General features: G+C 49.2%; 1 protein-coding gene across 4 annotated transcripts in view; it reads right to left on the bottom strand.

Moving 5' to 3' along the window:
* Positions 1-24,506, bottom strand: part of htt (huntingtin) — a gene marked incomplete at its 5' end in the record, with an annotated part of 141,519 nt that overhangs the window by 67,985 nt on the left and 49,028 nt on the right. For all 4 annotated transcript variants that reach the window (XM_071408303.1, XM_071408304.1, XM_071408306.1 and 1 more), the window contains 1 exon segment: positions 22,736-22,852. In XM_071408303.1, coding sequence (XP_071264404.1) covers positions 22,736-22,852 — 117 coding nt within the window.

Here is a 24,506-nt window from a genome sequence, read left to right as displayed (position 1 = left end):
TCAGGTCCTGTGTTACTATGACACCACCTCAGGTCCTGTGTTACTATGACACCACCTCAGGTCCCGTGTTACTATGACATCACCTCAGGTCCCGTGTTACTATGGCACCACCTCAGGTCCCGTGTTACTATGACATCACCTCAGGTCCTGTGTTACTATGACATCACCTCAGGTCCTGTGTTACTATGACACCACCTCAGGTCCTGTGTTACTATGACACCACCTCAGGTCCTGTGTTACTATGACACCACCTCAGGTCCTGTGTTACTATGGCACCACCTCAGGTCCCGTGTTACTATGACACCACCTCAGGTCCCGTGTTACTATGACACCACCTCAGGTCCCGTGTTACTATGACACCACCTCAGGTCCCGTGTTACTATGACACCACCTCAGGTCCTGTGTTACTATGACATCACCTCAGGTCCTGTGTTACTATGACACCACCTCAGGTCCTGTGTTACTGTGACACCACCTCAGGTCCTGTGTTACTATGACATCACCTCAGGTCCTGTGTTACTGTGACACCACCTCAGGTCCTGTGTTACTGTGACACCACCTCAGGTCCTGTGTTACTATGACATCACCTCAGGTCCTGTGTTACTATGACATCACCTCAGGTCCTGTGTTACTATGACACCACCTCAGGTCCTGTGTTACTATGACACCACCTCAGGTCCTGTGTTACTATGACATCACCTCAGGTCCTGTGTTACTATGACATCACCTCAGGTCCCGTGTTACTATGACATCACCTCAGGTCCCGTGTTACTATGACATCACCTCAGGTCCCGTGTTACTATGACACCACCTCAGGTCCCGTGTTACTATGACACCACCTCAGGTCCCGTGTTACTATGACATCACCTCAGGTCCTGTGTTACTATGACATCACCTCAGGTCCTGTGTTACTATGACATCACCTCAGGTCCTGTGTTACTATGACATCACCTCAGGTCCTGTGTTACTATGACATCACCTCAGGTCCTGTGTTACTATGACATCACCTCAGGTCCTGTGTTACTATGACATCACCTCAGGTCCTGTGTTACTAACTCAGTGACACACGACAGGTTGACATCACCTCAGGTCCTGTGTTACTATGACAACACCTCAGGTCCTGTGTTACTATGACACCACCTCAGGTCCTGTGTTACTATGACATCACCTCAGGTCCTGTGTTACTATGACATCACCTCAGGTCCTGTGTTACTATGACACCACCTCAGGTCCTGTGTTACTATGACATCACCTCAGGTCCTGTGTTACTATGACATCACCTCAGGTCCTGTGTTACTATGACACCACCTCAGGTCCTGTGTTACTATGACACCACCTCAGGTCCTGTGTTACTATGACACCACCTCAGGTCCTGTGTTACTATGACATCACCTCAGGTCCTGTGTTACTATGACATCACCTCAGGTCCTGTGTTACTATGACATCACCTCAGGTCCTGTGTTACTATGACATCACCTCAGGTCCTGTGTTACTATGACACCACCTCAGGTCCTGTGTTACTATGACATCACCTCAGGTCCTGTGTTACTATGGCACCACCTCAGGTCCCGTGTTACTATGACATCACCTCAGGTCCTGTGTTACTATGACATCACCTCAGGTCCTGTGTTACTATGACACCACCTCAGGTCCTGTGTTACTATGACAACACCTCAGGTCCTGTGTTACTATGACACCACCTCAGGTCCTGTGTTACTATGGCACCACCTCAGGTCCCGTGTTACTATGACACCACCTCAGGTCCCGTGTTACTATGACACCACCTCAGGTCCCGTGTTACTATGACACCACCTCAGGACCTGTGTTACTATGACATCACCTCAGGTCCTGTGTTACTATGACATCACCTCAGGTCCTGTGTTACTGTGACACCACCTCAGGTCCTGTGTTACTATGACATCACCTCAGGTCCTGTGTTACTGTGACACCACCTCAGGTCCTGTGTTACTGTGACACCACCTCAGGTCCTGTGTTACTATGACACCACCTCAGGTCCTGTGTTACTATGACATCACCTCAGGTCCTGTGTTACTACGACACCACCTCAGGTCCCGTGTTACTATGACATCACCTCAGATCCTGTGTTACTATGACATCACCTCAGGTCCTGTGTTACTGTGACACCACCTCAGGTCCTGTGTTACTATGACATCACCTCAGGTCCTGTGTTACTGTGACACCACCTCAGGTCCCGTGTTACTATGACACCACCTCAGGTCCTGTGTTACTATGACACCACCTCAGGTCCTGTGTTACTATGACACCACCTCAGGTCCTGTGTTACTATGACATCACCTCAGGTCCTGTGTTACTATGACATCACCTCAGGTCCTGTGTTACTATGACACCACCTCAGGTCCTGTGTTACTATGACACCACCTCAGGTCCTGTGTTACTATGACATCACCTCAGGTCCTGTGTTACTATGACATCACCTCAGGTCCCGTGTTACTATGACATCACCTCAGGTCCCGTGTTACTATGACATCACCTCAGGTCCCGTGTTACTATGACATCACCTCAGGTCCCGTGTTACTATGACACCACCTCAGGTCCCGTGTTACTATGACATCACCTCAGGTCCTGTGTTACTATGACATCACCTCAGGTCCTGTGTTACTATGACATCACCTCAGGTCCTGTGTTACTATGACATCACCTCAGGTCCTGTGTTACTATGACATCACCTCAGGTCCTGTGTTACTATGACATCACCTCAGGTCCTGTGTTACTATGACATCACCTCAGGTCCTGTGTTACTAACTCAGTGACACACGACAGGTTGACATCACCTCAGGTCCTGTGTTACTATGACAACACCTCAGGTCCTGTGTTACTATGACACCACCTCAGGTCCTGTGTTACTATGACATCACCTCAGGTCCTGTGTTACTATGACATCACCTCAGGTCCTGTGTTACTATGACATCACCTCAGGTCATGTGTTACTATGACATCACCTCAGGTCCTGTGTTACTATGACATCACCTCAGGTCCTGTGTTACTATGACATCACCTCAGGTCCTGTGTTACTAACTCAGTGACACACGACAGGTTGACATCACCTCAGGTCCTGTGTTACTATGACAACACCTCAGGTCCTGTGTTACTATGACACCACCTCAGGTCCTGTGTTACTAACTCAGTGACACACGACAGGTTGACATCACCTCAGGTCCTGTGTTACTATGAAACCACCTCAGGTCCTGTGTTACTATGACATCACCTCAGGTCCTGTGTTACTATGACATCACCTCAGGTCCTGTGTTACTATGACATCACCTCAGGTCCTGTGTTACTATGACATCACCTCAGGTCCTGTGTTACTATGACATCACCTCAGGTCCTGTGTTACTAACTCAGTGACACACGACAGGTTGACATCACCTCAGGTCCTGTGTTACTATGACAACACCTCAGGTCCTGTGTTACTACCTCAGTGACACACTACAGGTTGACATCACCTCAGGCCCTGTGTTTCTATGACACCACCTCAGGCCCTGTGTTACTATGACACCACCTCAGGCCCTGTGTTACTATGACACTACCTCAGGCCCTGTGTTACTATGACACCACCTCAGGCCCTGTGTTACTATGACATCACCTCAGGTCCTGTGTTACTAACTCAGTGACACACGACAGGTTGACATCACCTCAGGTCCTGTGTTACTATGACACCACCTCAGGTCCTGTGTTACTATGACACCACCTCAGGTCCTGTGTTACTATGACACCACCTCAGGTCCTGTGTTACTGTGACACCACCTCAGGTCCTGTGTTACTATGACACCACCTCAGGTCCTGTGTTACTATGACACCACCTCAGGTCCCGTGTTACTATGACACCACCTCAGGTCCTGTGTTACTATGACACCACCTCAGGTCCTGTGTTACTATGACACCACCTCAGGTCCTGTGTTACTATGACACCACCTCAGGTCCTGTGTTACTATGACACCACCTCAGGCCCTGTGTTACTATGACACCACCTCAGGTCCTGTGTTACTATGACACCACCTCAGGTCCCGTGTTACTATGACACCACCTCAGGTCCTGTGTTACTATGACACCACCTCAGGTCCTGTGTTACTATGACATCACCTCAGGTCCTGTGTTACTATGACACCACCTCAGGTCCCGTGTTACTATGACACCACCTCAGGTCCTGTGTTACTATGACACCACCTCAGGTCCTGTGTTACTATGACACCACCTCAGGTCCTGTGTTACTATGACACCACCTCAGGTCCTGTGTTACTACGACACCACCTCAGGTCCTGTGTTACTATGACACCACCTCAGGTCCTGTGTTACTATGACATCACCTCAGGTCCTGTGTTACTATGACATCACCTCAGGTCCTGTGTTACTATGACATCACCTCAGGTCCTGTGTTACTATGACATCACCTCAGGTCCTGTGTTACTATGACACCACCTCAGGTCCTGTGTTACTATGACATCACCTCAGGTCCTGTGTTACTATGGCACCACCTCAGGTCCCGTGTTACTATGACATCACCTCAGGTCCTGTGTTACTATGACATCACCTCAGGTCCTGTGTTACTATGACACCACCTCAGGTCCTGTGTTACTATGACAACACCTCAGGTCCTGTGTTACTATGACACCACCTCAGGTCCTGTGTTACTATGGCACCACCTCAGGTCCCGTGTTACTATGACACCACCTCAGGTCCCGTGTTACTATGACACCACCTCAGGTCCCGTGTTACTATGACACCACCTCAGGACCTGTGTTACTATGACATCACCTCAGGTCCTGTGTTACTATGACATCACCTCAGGTCCTGTGTTACTGTGACACCACCTCAGGTCCTATGTTACTATGACATCACCTCAGGTCCTGTGTTACTGTGACACCACCTCAGGTCCTGTGTTACTGTGACACCACCTCAGGTCCTGTGTTACTATGACACCACCTCAGGTCCTGTGTTACTATGACATCACCTCAGGTCCCGTGTTACTACGACACCACCTCAGGTCCCGTGTTACTATGACATCACCTCAGATCCTGTGTTACTATGACATCACCTCAGGTCCTGTGTTACTGTGACACCACCTCAGGTCCTGTGTTACTATGACATCACCTCAGGTCCTGTGTTACTATGACATCACCTCAGGTCCTGTGTTACTATGACATCACCTCAGGTCCTGTGTTACTATGACATCACCTCAGGTCCTGTGTTACTATGACATCACCTCAGGTCCTGTGTTACTATGACATCACCTCAGGTCCTGTGTTACTATGACATCACCTCAGGTCCTGTGTTACTAACTCAGTGACACACGACAGGTTGACATCACCTCAGGTCCTGTGTTACTATGACAACACCTCAGGTCCTGTGTTACTATGACACCACCTCAGGTCCTGTGTTACTATGACATCACCTCAGGTCCTGTGTTACTATGACATCACCTCAGGTCCTGTGTTACTATGACATCACCTCAGGTCATGTGTTACTATGACATCACCTCAGGTCCTGTGTTACTATGACATCACCTCAGGTCCTGTGTTACTATGACATCACCTCAGGTCCTGTGTTACTAACTCAGTGACACACGACAGGTTGACATCACCTCAGGTCCTGTGTTACTATGACAACACCTCAGGTCCTGTGTTACTATGACACCACCTCAGGTCCTGTGTTACTAACTCAGTGACACACGACAGGTTGACATCACCTCAGGTCCTGTGTTACTATGAAACCACCTCAGGTCCTGTGTTACTATGACATCACCTCAGGTCCTGTGTTACTATGACATCACCTCAGGTCCTGTGTTACTATGACATCACCTCAGGTCCTGTGTTACTATGACATCACCTCAGGTCCTGTGTTACTATGACATCACCTCAGGTCCTGTGTTACTAACTCAGTGACACACGACAGGTTGACATCACCTCAGGTCCTGTGTTACTATGACAACACCTCAGGTCCTGTGTTACTACCTCAGTGACACACTACAGGTTGACATCACCTCAGGCCCTGTGTTTCTATGACACCACCTCAGGCCCTGTGTTACTATGACACCACCTCAGGCCCTGTGTTACTATGACACTACCTCAGGCCCTGTGTTACTATGACACCACCTCAGGCCCTGTGTTACTATGACATCACCTCAGGTCCTGTGTTACTAACTCAGTGACACACGACAGGTTGACATCACCTCAGGTCCTGTGTTACTATGACACCACCTCAGGTCCTGTGTTACTATGACACCACCTCAGGTCCTGTGTTACTATGACACCACCTCAGGTCCTGTGTTACTGTGACACCACCTCAGGTCCTGTGTTACTATGACACCACCTCAGGTCCTGTGTTACTATGACACCACCTCAGGTCCCGTGTTACTATGACACCACCTCAGGTCCCGTGTTACTATGACACCACCTCAGGTCCCGTGTTACTATGACACCACCTCAGGTCCTGTGTTACTATGACACCACCTCAGGTCCTGTGTTACTATGACATCACCTCAGGTCCCGTGTTACTACGACACCACCTCAGGTCCCGTGTTACTATGACACCACCTCAGGTCCCGTGTTACTATGACACCACCTCAGGTCCCGTGTTACTATGACACCACCTCAGGACCTGTGTTACTATGACATCACCTCAGGTCCTGTGTTACTATGACATCACCTCAGGTCCTGTGTTACTATGACACCACCTCAGGTCCTGTGTTACTATGACACCACCTCAGGTCCTGTGTTACTATGACACCCCCTCAGGTCCTGTGTTACTATGACACCACCTCAGGTCCTGTGTTACTATGACACCACCTCAGGTCCTGTGTTACTATGACACCACCTCAGGTCCTGTGTTACTATGACACCACCTCAGGCCCTGTGTTACTATGACACCACCTCAGGTCCCGTGTTACTATGACACCACCTCAGGTCCCGTGTTACTATGACACCACCTCAGGTCCCGTGTTACTATGACACCACCTCAGGTCCTGTGTTACTATGACACCACCTCAGGTCCTGTGTTACTATGACATCACCTCAGGTCCTGTGTTACTATGACACCACCTCAGGTCCCGTGTTACTATGACACCACCTCAGGTCCTGTGTTACTATGACACCACCTCAGGTCCCGTGTTACTATGACACCACCTCAGGTCCTGTGTTACTATGACACCACCTCAGGTCCTGTGTTACTACGACACCACCTCAGGTCCTGTGTTACTGTGACATCACCTCAGGTCCTGTGTTACTGTGACATCACCTCAGGTCCCGTGTTACTATGGCACCACCTCAGGTCCCGTGTTACTATGACATCACCTCAGGTCCTGTGTTACTATGACATCACCTCAGGTCCTGTGTTACTATGACACCACCTCAGGTCCTGTGTTACTATGACAACACCTCAGGTCCTGTGTTACTATGACACCACATCAGGTCCTGTGTTACTATGGCACCACCTCAGGTCCCGTGTTACTATGACACCACCTCAGGTCCCGTGTTACTATGACACCACCTCAGGTCCCGTGTTACTATGACACCACCTCAGGACCTGTGTTACTATGACATCACCTCAGGTCCTGTGTTACTATGACATCACCTCAGGTCCTGTGTTACTGTGACACCACCTCAGGTCCTGTGTTACTATGACACCACCTCAGGTCCTGTGTTACTATGACACCACCTCAGGTCCTGTGTTACTATGACACCACCTCAGGTCCTGTGTTACTATGACACCACCTCAGGTCCTGTGTTACTATGACATCACCTCAGGTCCCGTGTTACTATGACACCACCTCAGGTCCTGTGTTACTATGACACCACCTCAGGTCCTGTGTTACTATGACACCACCTCAGGTCCTGTGTTACTATGACACCACCTCAGGTCCTGTGTTACTATGACATCACCTCAGGTCCCGTGTTACTATGACATCACCTCAGGTCCCGTGTTACTATGACACCACCTCAGGTCCCGTGTTACTATGACATCACCTCAGGTCCCGTGTTACTATGACACCACCTCAGGTCCCGTGTTACTATGACACCACCTCAGGTCCCGTGTTACTATGACACCACCTCAGGTTCCGTGTTACTATGACACCACCTCAGGTCCTGTGTTACTATGACACCACCTCAGGTCCTGTGTTACTATGACATCACCTCAGGTCCTGTGTTACTACGACACCACCTCAGGTCCCGTGTTACTATGACACCACCTCAGGTCCCGTGTTACTATGACACCACCTCAGGTCCCGTGTTACTATGACACCACCTCAGGACCTGTGTTACTATGACATCACCTCAGGTCCTGTGTTACTATGACATCACCTCAGGTCCTGTGTTACTATGACACCACGTCAGGTCCTGTGTTACTATGACACCACGTCAGGTCCTGTGTTACTATGACACCACCTCAGGTCCTGTGTTACTATGACACCCCCTCAGGTCCTGTGTTACTATGACACCACCTCAGGTCCTGTGTTACTATGACACCACCTCAGGTCCTGTGTTACTATGACACCACCTCAGGTCCTGTGTTACTATGACACCACCTCAGGCCCTGTGTTACTATGACACCACCTCAGGTCCTGTGTTACTATGACACCACCTCAGGTCCCGTGTTACTATGACACCACCTCAGGTCCTGTGTTACTATGACACCACCTCAGGTCCTGTGTTACTATGACATCACCTCAGGTCCTGTGTTACTATGACACCACCTCAGGTCCCGTGTTACTATGACACCACCTCAGGTCCTGTGTTACTATGACACCACCTCAGGTCCTGTGTTACTATGACACCACCTCAGGTCCTGTGTTACTATGACACCACCTCAGGTCCTGTGTTACTACGACACCACCTCAGGTCCTGTGTTACTATGACACCACCTCAGGTCCTGTGTTACTATGACATCACCTCAGGTCCTGTGTTACTATGACATCACCTCAGGTCCTGTGTTACTATGACATCACCTCAGGTCCTGTGTTACTATGACATCACCTCAGGTCCTGTGTTACTATGACACCACCTCAGGTCCTGTGTTACTATGACATCACCTCAGGTCCTGTGTTACTATGGCACCACCTCAGGTCCCGTGTTACTATGACATCACCTCAGGTCCTGTGTTACTATGACATCACCTCAGGTCCTGTGTTACTATGACACCACCTCAGGTCCTGTGTTACTATGACAACACCTCAGGTCCTGTGTTACTATGACACCACCTCAGGTCCTGTGTTACTATGGCACCACCTCAGGTCCCGTGTTACTATGACACCACCTCAGGTCCCGTGTTACTATGACACCACCTCAGGTCCCGTGTTACTATGACACCACCTCAGGACCTGTGTTACTATGACATCACCTCAGGTCCTGTGTTACTATGACATCACCTCAGGTCCTGTGTTACTGTGACACCACCTCAGGTCCTGTGTTACTATGACATCACCTCAGGTCCTGTGTTACTGTGACACCACCTCAGGTCCTGTGTTACTGTGACACCACCTCAGGTCCTGTGTTACTATGACACCACCTCAGGTCCTGTGTTACTATGACATCACCTCAGGTCCCGTGTTACTACGACACCACCTCAGGTCCCGTGTTACTATGACATCACCTCAGATCCTGTGTTACTATGACATCACCTCAGGTCCTGTGTTACTGTGACACCACCTCAGGTCCTGTGTTACTATGACATCACCTCAGGTCCTGTGTTACTGTGACACCACCTCAGGTCCCGTGTTACTATGACACCACCTCAGGTCCTGTGTTACTATGACACCACCTCAGGTCCTGTGTTACTATGACACCACCTCAGGTCCTGTGTTACTATGACATCACCTCAGGTCCTGTGTTACTATGACATCACCTCAGGTCCTGTGTTACTATGACACCACCTCAGGTCCTGTGTTACTATGACACCACCTCAGGTCCTGTGTTACTATGACATCACCTCAGGTCCTGTGTTACTATGACATCACCTCAGGTCCCGTGTTACTATGACATCACCTCAGGTCCCGTGTTACTATGACATCACCTCAGGTCCCGTGTTACTATGACATCACCTCAGGTCCCGTGTTACTATGACACCACCTCAGGTCCCGTGTTACTATGACATCACCTCAGGTCCTGTGTTACTATGACATCACCTCAGGTCCTGTGTTACTATGACATCACCTCAGGTCCTGTGTTACTATGACATCACCTCAGGTCCTGTGTTACTATGACATCACCTCAGGTCCTGTGTTACTATGACATCACCTCAGGTCCTGTGTTACTATGACATCACCTCAGGTCCTGTGTTACTAACTCAGTGACACACGACAGGTTGACATCACCTCAGGTCCTGTGTTACTATGACAACACCTCAGGTCCTGTGTTACTATGACACCACCTCAGGTCCTGTGTTACTATGACATCACCTCAGGTCCTGTGTTACTATGACATCACCTCAGGTCCTGTGTTACTATGACATCACCTCAGGTCATGTGTTACTATGACATCACCTCAGGTCCTGTGTTACTATGACATCACCTCAGGTCCTGTGTTACTATGACATCACCTCAGGTCCTGTGTTACTAACTCAGTGACACACGACAGGTTGACATCACCTCAGGTCCTGTGTTACTATGACAACACCTCAGGTCCTGTGTTACTATGACACCACCTCAGGTCCTGTGTTACTAACTCAGTGACACACGACAGGTTGACATCACCTCAGGTCCTGTGTTACTATGAAACCACCTCAGGTCCTGTGTTACTATGACATCACCTCAGGTCCTGTGTTACTATGACATCACCTCAGGTCCTGTGTTACTATGACATCACCTCAGGTCCTGTGTTACTATGACATCACCTCAGGTCCTGTGTTACTATGACATCACCTCAGGTCCTGTGTTACTAACTCAGTGACACACGACAGGTTGACATCACCTCAGGTCCTGTGTTACTATGACAACACCTCAGGTCCTGTGTTACTACCTCAGTGACACACTACAGGTTGACATCACCTCAGGCCCTGTGTTTCTATGACACCACCTCAGGCCCTGTGTTACTATGACACCACCTCAGGCCCTGTGTTACTATGACACCACCTCAGGCCCTGTGTTACTATGACACCACCTCAGGCCCTGTGTTACTATGACATCACCTCAGGTCCTGTGTTACTAACTCAGTGACACACGACAGGTTGACATCACCTCAGGTCCTGTGTTACTATGACACCACCTCAGGTCCTGTGTTACTATGACACCACCTCAGGTCCTGTGTTACTATGACACCACCTCAGGTCCTGTGTTACTGTGACACCACCTCAGGTCCCGTGTTACTATGACACCACCTCAGGTCCCGTGTTACTATGACACCACCTCAGGTCCCGTGTTACTATGACACCACCTCAGGTCCCGTGTTACTATGACACCACCTCAGGTCCCGTGTTACTATGACACCACCTCAGGTCCTGTGTTACTATGACACCACCTCAGGTCCCGTGTTACTATGACATCACCTCAGGTCCCGTGTTACTACGACACCACCTCAGGTCCCGTGTTACTATGACACCACCTCAGGTCCCGTGTTACTATGACACCACCTCAGGTCCCGTGTTACTATGACACCACCTCAGGACCTGTGTTACTATGACATCACCTCAGGTCCTGTGTTACTATGACATCACCTCAGGTCCTGTGTTACTATGACACCACCTCAGGTCCTGTGTTACTATGACACCACCTCAGGTCCTGTGTTACTATGACACCCCCTCAGGTCCTGTGTTACTATGACACCACCTCAGGTCCTGTGTTACTATGACACCACCTCAGGTCCTGTGTTACTATGACACCACCTCAGGTCCTGTGTTACTATGACACCACCTCAGGCCCTGTGTTACTATGACACCACCTCAGGTCCCGTGTTACTATGACACCACCTCAGGTCCCGTGTTACTATGACACCACCTCAGGTCCCGTGTTACTATGACACCACCTCAGGTCCTGTGTTACTATGACACCACCTCAGGTCCTGTGTTACTATGACATCACCTCAGGTCCTGTGTTACTATGACACCACCTCAGGTCCCGTGTTACTATGACACCACCTCAGGTCCTGTGTTACTATGACACCACCTCAGGTCCCGTGTTACTATGACACCACCTCAGGTCCTGTGTTACTATGACACCACCTCAGGTCCTGTGTTACTACGACACCACCTCAGGTCCTGTGTTACTGTGACATCACCTCAGGTCCTGTGTTACTGTGACATCACCTCAGGTCCTGTGTTACTATGACACCACCTCAGGTCCTGTGTTACTATGACACCACCTCAGGTCCTGTGTTACTATGACACCACCTCAGGTCCTGTGTTACTATGACATCACCTCAGGTCCTGTGTTACTATGACATCACCTCAGGTCCTGTGTTACTATGACACCACCTCAGGCCCTGTGTTACTGTGACACCACCTCAGGTCCTGTGTTACTATGACATCACCTCAGGTCCTGTGTTACTATGACATCACCTCAGGTCCTGTGTTACTATGACACCACCTCAGGCCCTGTGTTACTATGACACCACCTCAGGCCCTGTGTTACTGTGACACCACCTCAGGTCCTGTGTTACTACGACACCACCTCAGGTCCTGTGTTACTATGACACCACCTCAGGTCCTGTGTTACTATGACATCACCTCAGGTCCTGTGTTACTATGACATCACCTCAGGTCCTGTGTTACTATGACACCACCTCAGGTCCCGTGTTACTATGACACCACCTCAGGTCCCGTGTTACTCTGACATCACCTCAGGTCCTGTGTTACTATGACATCACCTCAGGTCCTGTGTTACTATGACATCACCTCAGGTCCTGTGTTACTATGACACCACCTCAGGTCCTGTGTTACTATGACAACACCTCAGGTCCTGTGTTACTATGACACCACCTCAGGTCCTGTGTTACTATGGCACCACCTCAGGTCCCGTGTTACTATGACACCACCTCAGGTCCCGTGTTACTATGACACCACCTCAGGTCCCGTGTTACTATGACACCACCTCAGGACCTGTGTTACTATGACATCACCTCAGGTCCTGTGTTACTATGACATCACCTCAGGTCCTGTGTTACTGTGACACCACCTCAGGTCCTGTGTTACTATGACATCACCTCAGGTCCTGTGTTACTGTGACACCACCTCAGGTCCTGTGTTACTGTGACACCACCTCAGGTCCTGTGTTACTATGACACCACCTCAGGTCCTGTGTTACTATGACATCACCTCAGGTCCTGTGTTACTACGACACCACCTCAGGTCCCGTGTTACTATGACATCACCTCAGATCCTGTGTTACTATGACATCACCTCAGGATCTGTGTTACTGTGACACCACCTCAGGTCCTGTGTTACTATGACATCACCTCAGGTCCTGTGTTACTGTGACACCACCTCAGGTCCCGTGTTACTATGACACCACCTCAGGTCCTGTGTTACTATGACAACACCTCAGGTCCTGTGTTACTATGACACCACCTCAGGTCCTGTGTTACTATGACATCACCTCAGGTCCTGTGTTACTATGACATCACCTCAGGTCCTGTGTTACTATGACACCACCTCAGGTCCTGTGTTACTATGACACCACCTCAGGTCCTGTGTTACTATGACATCACCTCAGGTCCTGTGTTACTATGACATCACCTCAGGTCCCGTGTTACTATGACATCACCTCAGGTCCCGTGTTACTATGACATCACCTCAGGTCCCGTGTTACTATGACATCACCTCAGGTCCCGTGTTACTATGACACCACCTCAGGTCCCGTGTTACTATGACATCACCTCAGGTCCTGTGTTACTATGACACCACCTCAGGTCCCGTGTTACTATGACACCACCTCAGGTCCCGTGTTACTATGACACCACCTCAGGACCTGTGTTACTATGACATCACCTCAGGACCTGTGTTACTATGACATCACCTCAGGTCCTGTGTTACTATGACACCACCTCAGGTCCTGTGTTACTATGACACCACCTCAGGTCCTGTGTTACTATGACACCACCTCAGGTCCTGTGTTACTATGACACCACCTCAGGTCCTGTGTTACTACGACACCACCTCAGGTCCTGTGTTACTATGACACCACCTCAGGTCCTGTGTTACTATGACATCACCTCAGGTCCTGTGTTACTATGACATCACCTCAGGTCCTGTGTTACTATGACATCACCTCAGGTCCTGTGTTACTATGACATCACCTCAGGTCCTGTGTTACTATGACACCACCTCAGGTCCTGTGTTACTATGACATCACCTCAGGTCCTGTGTTACTATGGCACCACCTCAGGTCCCGTGTTACTATGACATCACCTCAGGTCCTGTGTTACTATGACATCACCTCAGGTCCTGTGTTACTATGACACCACCTCAGGTCCTGTGTTACTATGACAACACCTCAGGTCCTGTGTTACTATGACACCACCTCAGGTCCTGTGTTACTATGGCACCACCTCAGGTCCCGTGTTACTATGACACCACCTCAGGTCCCGTGTTACTATGACACCACCTCAGGTCCCGTGTTACTATGACACCACCTCAGGACCTGTGTTACTATGACATCACCTCAGGTCCTGTGTTACTATGACATCACCTCAGGTCCTGTGTTACTGTGACACCACCTCAGGTCCTGTGTTACTATGACATCACCTCAGGTCCTGTGTTACTGTGACACCACCTCAGGTCCTGTGTTACTGTGACACCACCTCAGGTCCTGTGTTACTATGACACCACCTCAGGTCCTGTGTTACTATGACACCACCTCAGGTCCTGTGTTACTATGACATCACCTCAGGTCCCGTGTTACTATGACATCACCTCAGGTCCTGTGTTACTATGACACCACCTCAGGTCCTGTGTTACTATGACACCACCTCAGGTCCTGTGTTACTATGACATCACCTCAGGTCCTGTGTTACTATGACATCACCTCAGGTCCCGTGTTACTATGACATCACCTCAGGTCCCGTGTTACTATGACATCACCTCAGGTCCCGTGTTACTATGACATCACCTCAGGTCCCGTGTTACTATGACACCACCTCAGGTCCCGTGTTACTATGACATCACCTCAGGTCCTGTGTTACTATGACATCACCTCAGGTCCTGTGTTACTATGACATCACCTCAGGTCCTGTGTTACTATGACATCACCTCAGGTCCTGTGTTACTATGACATCACCTCAGGTCCTGTGTTACTATGACATCACCTCAGGTCCTGTGTTACTATGACATCACCTCAGGTCCTGTGTTACTATGACATCACCTCAGGTCCTGTGTTACTATGACATCACCTCAGGTCCTGTGTTACTAACTCAGTGACACACGACAGGTTGACATCACCTCAGGTCCTGTGTTACTATGACAACACCTCAGGTCCTGTGTTACTATGACACCACCTCAGGTCCTGTGTTACTATGACATCACCTCAGGTCCTGTGTTACTATGACATCACCTCAGGTCCTGTGTTACTATGACATCACCTCAGGTCATGTGTTACTATGACATCACCTCAGGTCCTGTGTTACTATGACATCACCTCAGGTCCTGTGTTACTATGACATCACCTCAGGTCCTGTGTTACTATGACATCACCTCAGGTCCTGTGTTACTATGACACCACCTCAGGTCCTGTGTTACTAACTCAGTGACACACGACAGGTTGACATCACCTCAGGTCCTGTGTTACTATGACAACACCTCAGGTCCTGTGTTACTATGACACCACCTCAGGTCCTGTGTTACTAACTCAGTGACACACGACAGGTTGACATCACCTCAGGTCCTGTGTTACTATGAAACCACCTCAGGTCCTGTGTTACTATGACATCACCTCAGGTCCTGTGTTACTATGACATCACCTCAGGTCCTGTGTTACTATGACATCACCTCAGGTCCTGTGTTACTATGACATCACCTCAGGTCCTGTGTTACTATGACATCACCTCAGGTCCTGTGTTACTAACTCAGTGACACACGACAGGTTGACATCACCTCAGGTCCTGTGTTACTATGACAACACCTCAGGTCCTGTGTTACTACCTCAGTGACACACTACAGGTTGACATCACCTCAGGCCCTGTGTTTCTATGACACCACCTCAGGCCCTGTGTTACTATGACACCACCTCAGGCCCTGTGTTACTATGACACCACCTCAGGCCCTGTGTTACTATGACACCACCTCAGGCCCTGTGTTACTATGACATCACCTCAGGTCCTGTGTTACTAACTCAGTGACACACGACAGGTTGACATCACCTCAGGTCCTGTGTTACTATGACACCACCTCAGGTCCTGTGTTACTATGACACCACCTCAGGTCCTGTGTTACTATGACACCACCTCAGGTCCTGTGTTACTGTGACACCACCTCAGGTCCTGTGTTACTATGACACCACCTCAGGTCCTGTGTTACTATGACACCACCTCAGGTCCCGTGTTACTATGACACCACCTCAGGTCCCGTGTTACTATGACACCACCTCAGGTCCTGTGTTACTATGACACCACCTCAGGTCCCGTGTTACTATGACATCACCTCAGGTCCCGTGTTACTACGACACCACCTCAGGTCCCGTGTTACTATGACACCACCTCAGGTCCCGTGTTACTATGACACCACCTCAGGTCCCGTGTTACTATGACACCACCTCAGGACCTGTGTTACTATGACATCACCTCAGGTCCTGTGTTACTATGACATCACCTCAGGTCCTGTGTTACTATGACACCACCTCAGGTCCTGTGTTACTATGACACCACCTCAGGTCCTGTGTTACTATGACACCCCCTCAGGTCCTGTGTTACTATGACACCACCTCAGGTCCTGTGTTACTATGACACCACCTCAGGTCCTGTGTTACTATGACACCACCTCAGGTCCTGTGTTACTATGACACCACCTCAGGCCCTGTGTTACTATGACACCACCTCAGGTCCTGTGTTACTATGACACCACCTCAGGTCCCGTGTTACTATGACACCACCTCAGGTCCCGTGTTACTATGACACCACCTCAGGTCCTGTGTTACTATGACACCACCTCAGGTCCTGTGTTACTATGACATCACCTCAGGTCCTGTGTTACTATGACACCACCTCAGGTCCCGTGTTACTATGACACCACCTCAGGTCCTGTGTTACTATGACACCACCTCAGGTCCCGTGTTACTATGACACCACCTCAGGTCCTGTGTTACTATGACACCACCTCAGGTCCTGTGTTACTACGACACCACCTCAGGTCCTGTGTTACTGTGACATCACCTCAGGTCCTGTGTTACTGTGACATCACCTCAGGTCCTGTGTTACTATGACACCACCTCAGGTCCTGTGTTACTATGACACCACCTCAGGTCCTGTGTTACTATGACACCACCTCAGGTCCTGTGTTACTATGACATCACCTCAGGTCCTGTGTTACTATGACATCACCTCAGGTCCTGTGTTACTATGACACCACCTCAGGCCCTGTGTTACTGTGACACCACCTCAGGTCCTGTGTTACTATGACATCACCTCAGGTCCTGTGTTACTATGACATCACCTCAGGTCCTGTGTTACTATGACACCACCTCAGGCCCTGTGTTACTATGACACCACCTCAGGCCCTGTGTTACTGTGACACCACCTCAGGTCCTGTGTTACTACGACACCACCTCAGGTCCTGTGTTACTATGACACCACCTCAGGTCCTGTGTTACTATGACATCACCTCAGGTCCTGTGTTACTATGACATCACCTCAGGTCCTGTGTTACTATGACACCACCTCAGGCCCTGTGTTACTGTGACACCACCTCAGGTCCTGTGTTACTACGACACCACCTCAGGTCCCGTGTTACTATGACATCACCTCAGGTCCTGTGTTACAATGACACCACCTCAGGTCCTGTGTTACTATGACAACACCTCAGGTCCTGTGTTACTATGACACCACCTCAGGTCCTGTGTTACTATGGCACCACCTCAGGTCCCGTGTTACTATGACACCACCTCAGGTCCCGTGTTACTATGACACCACCTCAGGTCCCGTGTTACTATGACACCACCTCAGGACCTGTGTTACTATGACATCACCTCAGGTCCTGTGTTACTATGACATCACCTCAGGTCCTGTGTTACTGTGACACCACCTCAGGTCCTGTGTTACTGTGACACCACCTCAGGTCCTGTGTTACTATGACACCACCTCAGGTCCTGTGTTACTATGACATCACCTCAGGTCCTGTGTTACTACGACACCACCTCAGGTCCCGTGTTACTATGACACCACCTCAGGTCCCGTGTTACTATGACACCACCTCAGGTCCCGTGTTACTATGACACCACCTCAGGACCTGTGTTACTATGACATCACCTCAGGTCCTGTGTTACTATGACACCACCTCAGGTCCTGTGTTACTATGACACCACCTCAGGTCCTGTGTTATAATGACACCACCTCAGGTCCTGTGTTACTATGACACCACCTCAGGTCCTGTGTTACTATGACATCACCTCAGGTCCCGTGTTACTATGACATCACCTCAGGTCCCGTGTTACTATGACATCACCTCAGGTCCCGTGTTACTATGACACCACCTCAGGTCCCGTGTTACTATGACATCACCTCAGGTCCTGTGTTACTATGACATCACCTCAGGTCCTGTGTTACTATGACATCACCTCAGGTCCTGTGTTACTATGACATCACCTCAGGTCCTGTGTTACTATGACATCACCTCAGGTCCTGTGTTACTATGACATCACCTCAGGTCCTGTGTTACTATGACATCACCTCAGGTCCTGTGTTACTAACTCAGTGACACACGACAGGTTGACATCACCTCAGGTCCTGTGTTACTATGACAACACCTCAGGTCCTGTGTTACTATGACACCACCTCAGGTCCTGTGTTACTATGACATCACCTCAGGTCCTGTGTTACTATGACATCACCTCAGGTCCTGTGTTACTATGACATCACCTCAGGTCATGTGTGACTATGACATCACCTCAGGTCCTGTGTTACTATGACATCACCTCAGGTCCTGTGTTACTATGACATCACCTCAGGTCCTGTGTTACTAACTCAGTGACACACGACAGGTTGACATCACCTCAGGTCCTGTGTTACTATGACAACACCTCAGGTCCTGTGTTACTATGACACCACCTCAGGTCCTGTGTTACTAACTCAGTGACACACGACAGGTTGACATCACCTCAGGTCCTGTGTTACTATGAAACCACCTCAGGTCCTGTGTTACTATGACATCACCTCAGGTCCTGTGTTACTATGACATCACCTCAGGTCCTGTGTTACTATGACATCACCTCAGGTCCTGTGTTACTATGACATCACCTCAGGTCCTGTGTTACTATGACATCACCTCAGGTCCTGTGTTACTAACTCAGTGACACACGACAGGTTGACATCACCTCAGGTCCTGTGTTACTATGACAACACCTCAGGTCCTGTGTTACTACCTCAGTGACACACTACAGGTTGACATCACCTCAGGCCCTGTGTTTCTATGACACCACCTCAGGCCCTGTGTTACTATGACACCACCTCAGGCCCTGTGTTACTATGACACCACCTCAGGCCCTGTGTTACTATGACACCACCTCAGGCCCTGTGTTACTATGACATCAACTCAGGTCCTGTGTTACTAACTCAGTGACACACGACAGGTTGACATCACCTCAGGTCCTGTGTTACTATGACAACACCTCAGGTCCTGTGTTACTATGACACCACCTCAGGTCCTGTGTTACTATGACACCACCTCAGGTCCTGTGTTACTATGACATCACCTCAGGTCCTGTGTTACTATGACATCACCTCAGGTCCTGTGTTACTATGACATCACCTCAGGTCCTGTGTTACTATGACATCACCTCAGGTCCTGTGTTACTATGACAACACCTCAGGTCCTGTGTTACTATGACACCACCTCAGGTCCTGTGTTACTAACTCAGTGACACACGACAGGTTGACATCACCTCAGGTCCTGTGTTACTATGAAACCACCTCAGGTCCTGTGTTACTATGACATCACCTCAGGTCCTGTGTTACTATGACATCACCTCAGGTCCTGTGTTACTATGACATCACCTCAGGTCCTGTGTTACTATGACATCACCTCAGGTCCTGTGTTACTATGACATCACCTCAGGTCCTGTGTTACTAACTCAGTGACACACGACAGGTTGACATCACCTCAGGTCCTGTGTTACTATGAAACCACCTCAGGTCCTGTGTTACTATGACATCACCTCAGGTCCTGTGTTACTATGACATCACCTCAGGTCCTGTGTTACTATGACATCACCTCAGGTCCTGTGTTACTATGACATCACCTCAGGTCCTGTGTTACTATGACACCACCTCAGGTCCTGTGTTACTATGACACCACCTCAGGTCCTGTGTTACTATGACATCACCTCAGGTCCTGTGTTACTATGACATCACCTCAGGTCCTGTGTTACTATGACATCACCTCAGGTCCTGTGTTACTATGACATCACCTCAGGTCCTGTGTTACTATGACAACACCTCAGGTCCTGTGTTACTATGACACCACCTCAGGTCCTGTGTTACTAACTCAGTGACACACGACAGGTTGACATCACCTCAGGTCCTGTGTTACTATGAAACCACCTCAGGTCCTGTGTTACTATGACATCACCTCAGGTCCTGTGTTACTATGACATCACCTCAGGTCCTGTGTTACTATGACATCACCTCAGGTCCTGTGTTACTATGACATCACCTCAGGTCCTGTGTTACTATGACATCACCTCAGGTCCTGTGTTACTAACTCAGTGACACACGACAGGTTGACATCACCTCAGGTCCTGTGTTACTATGACAACACCTCAGGTCCTGTGTTACTACCTCAGTGACACACTACAGGTTGACATCACCTCAGGTCCTGTGTTACTACCTCAGTGACACACTACAGGTTGACATCACCTCAGGTCCTGTGTTACTATGACATCACCTCAGGTCCTGTGTTACTATGACATCACCTCAGGTCCTGTGTTACTATGACATCACCTCAGGTCCTGTGTTACTATGACATCACCTCAGGTCCTGTGTTACTATGACATCACCTCAGGTCATGTGTTACTATGACATCACCTCAGGTCCTGTGTTACTATGACATCACCTCAGGTCCTGTGTTACTACCTCAGTGACACACTACAGGTTGACAACACCTCAGGTCCTGTGTTACTACCTCAGTGACACACTACAGGTTGACATCACCTCAGGTCCTGTGTTACTATGACATCACCTCAGGTCCTGTGTTACTATGACATCACCTCAGGTCCTGTGTTACTATGACATCACCTCAGGTCCTGTGTTACTATGACATCACCTCAGGTCCTGTGTTACTAACTCAGTGACACACGACAGGTTGACATCACCTCAGGTCCTGTGTTACTATGACAACACCTCAGGTCCTGTGTTACTACCTCAGTGACACACTACAGGTTGACATCACCTCAGGTCCTGTGTTACTATGACAACACCTCAGGTCCTGTGTTACTACCTCAGTGACACACTACAGGTTGACATCACCTCAGGCCCTGTGTTACTATGACACCACCTCAGGCCCTGTGTTACTATGACACCACCTCAGGCCCTGTGTTACTATGACACCACCTCAGGCCCTGTGTTACTATGACACCACCTCAGGCCCTGTGTTACTATGACATCACCTCAGGTCCTGTGTTACTATGACAACACCTCAGGTCCTGTGTTACTATGACACCACATCATGTCCTGTGTTACTACCTCAGTGACACACTACAGGTTGACATCACCTCAGGTCCTGTGTTACTATGACATCACCTCAGGTCCTGTGTTACTATGACACCACCTCAGGTCCTGTGTTACTATGACACCACCTCAGGTCCTGTGTTACTATGACATCACCTCAGGTCCTGTGTTACTATGGCACCACCTCAGGTCCTGTGTTACTATGACACCACCTCAGGTCCTGTGTTACTATGACATCACCTCAGGTCCTGTGTTACTATGACATCACCTCAGGTCCTGTGTTACTATGACATCACCTCAGGTCCTGTGTTACTATGACATCACCTCAGGTCCTGTGTTACTATGACATCACCTCAGGTCCTGTGTTACTATGACATCACCTCAGGTCCTGTGTTACTATGACAACACCTCAGGTCCTGTGTTACTATGACACCACCTCAGGTCCTGTGTTACTAACTCAGTGACACACGACAGGTTGACATCACCTCAGGTCCTGTGTTACTATGGCACCACCTCAGGTCCTGTGTTACTATGACACCACCTCAGGTCCTGTGTTACTACGACACCACCTCAGGTCCTGTGTTACTATGACATCACCTCAGGTCCTGTGTTACTATGACATCACCTCAGGTCCTGTGTTACTAACTCAGTGACACACGACAGGTTGACATCACCTCAGGTCCTGTGTTACTATGACACCACCTCAGGTCCTGTGTTACTATGGCACCACCTCAGGCCCTGTGTTACTATGACACCACCTCAGGTCCTGTGTTACTATGACACCACCTCAGGTCCTGTGTTACTATGACACCACCTCAGGTCCTCCAGTCCATAGGAACAGGCAGTACAGGAATCATTTAAAATAAGTTTACAAGCTCTCTCTCTCTCTCTCTCTGTGGTCGTACCTGTTGTTTTCCTATCATGGGCAGTATGATGTCAGCGATCTGTCTGGACAGTCTCTTCCACTTGTCCTCGTTCTCCTTGTGACACTGCTGGAGGACCAGGATGAACATCTCCAGCACCTAAACACCGACACACAGGGGTCAAAGGTCACACAGGTCAAAACCTTAAATGGTTGTAATGGCTGCATGGTTCAAATAGTTAATGGTTCCAAAGTGCCAAGTTACCAAAGTACCATGGTTCCAAGGTACCAAGGTTTCATGGTTCCAAGGTACCAAGGTTTCGTGGTTCCAAGGTACCAAGGTTTCGTGGTTCCAAGGTTTCATGGTTCCATGGTACCCAGGTTCCAAGGTTTCATGGTTCCATGGTACCCAGGTTCCAAGGTTTCATGGTTCCAAGGTACCAAGGTTTCATGGTTCCAAGGTACCAAGGTTTCATGGTTCCAAGGTACCAAGGATTCATGGTTCCAAGGTACCAAGGTTTCATGGTTCCAAGGTTTCATGGTTCCAAGGATTCATGGTACCAAGGTACCAAGGTTTCATGATTTCAAGGTACCAAGGTTTCATGGTTCCAAGGTTTCATGGTTCCAAGGTACCAAGGTTTCATGATTCCAAGGTGCCAAGGATTCATGGTTCCAAGGTACCAAGGTTTCATGATTCCAAGGTGCCAAGGATTCATGGTTCCAAGGTACCAAGGTTTCATGGTTCCAAGGTACCAAGGTTTCATGGTTCCAATGTACCAAGGTTTCATGGCTCCAAGGTACCAAGGTTTCATGGCTCCAAGGTACCAAGGTTTCATGGCTCCAAGGTACCAAGGTTTCATGGTTCCAAGGTTTCATGGTTCCAAGGTACCAAGGATTCATGGTTCCAAGGTTTCATGGTACCAAGGTTTCATGGTTCCAAGGTTTCATGGTTCCAAGGTACCAAGGTTCCATGGTACCAAGGATTCATGGTTCCAAGGTTTCATGGTACCAAGGTTTCATGGTACCAAGGTTTCATGGTACCAATGTTTCATGGTTCCAAGGTACCAAGGTTCCAAGGTACCAAGGATTCATGATTCCAAGGTGCCAAGGATTCATGGTTCCAAGGTACCAAGGTTCCAAGGTTTCATGGTTCCAAGGTACCAAGGTTTCATGGTTCCAAGGTTCCATGGTTCCAAGGTTTCATGGTTCCAAAGTACTAAGGCTCCAAAGTACCAAGGTTTCATGGTTCCAAGGTGTCATGGTTCCAAGGTTCCATGGTTCCAAGGTTCCATGGTTCCAAGGTTCCATGGTTCCAAGGCTTCATGGTTCCAAGGTACCAAGGTTCCATGGTTCCAAGGTTCCATGGTTCCAAGGTTTCATGGTTCCAAAGTACCAAGGCTCCATGGTTCCAAAGTACCAAGGTTCCAAAGTACCAAGGTTTCATGGTTCCAAAGTACCAAGGTTCCAAGGTTTCATGGTTCCAAGGTTTCAAGGCTCCAAAGTACCAAGGCTCCAAAGTACCAAGGCTCCAAAGTACCAAGGTTTCATGGTTCCAAAGTACCAAGGTTCCAAGGTTTCATGGTACCAAGGTTTCATGGTTCCAAAGTACCAAGGCTCCAAAGTACCAAGGTTTCATGGTTCCAAAGTACCAAGGTTCCAAGGTTTCATGGTACCAAGGTCCCAAGGCTCCAAAGTACCAAGGTCCCATGGTTCCAGAGTACCAAGGTCCCATGGTTCCAGAGTGTGTTTACCTGGTGGTACTGTATGGTTCCAGAGTGTGTTTACCTGGTGGTACTGTATGGTTCCAGAGTGTG

This window comes from Salvelinus alpinus, chromosome 6, assembly GCF_045679555.1.
Source record: "Salvelinus alpinus chromosome 6, SLU_Salpinus.1, whole genome shotgun sequence".
Classification (NCBI taxonomy): Eukaryota; Metazoa; Chordata; class Actinopteri; order Salmoniformes; family Salmonidae; genus Salvelinus; species Salvelinus alpinus.
Note: the sequence above shows the minus strand (reverse complement) of the source record. Positions and strands in the feature narration are given on the sequence as shown.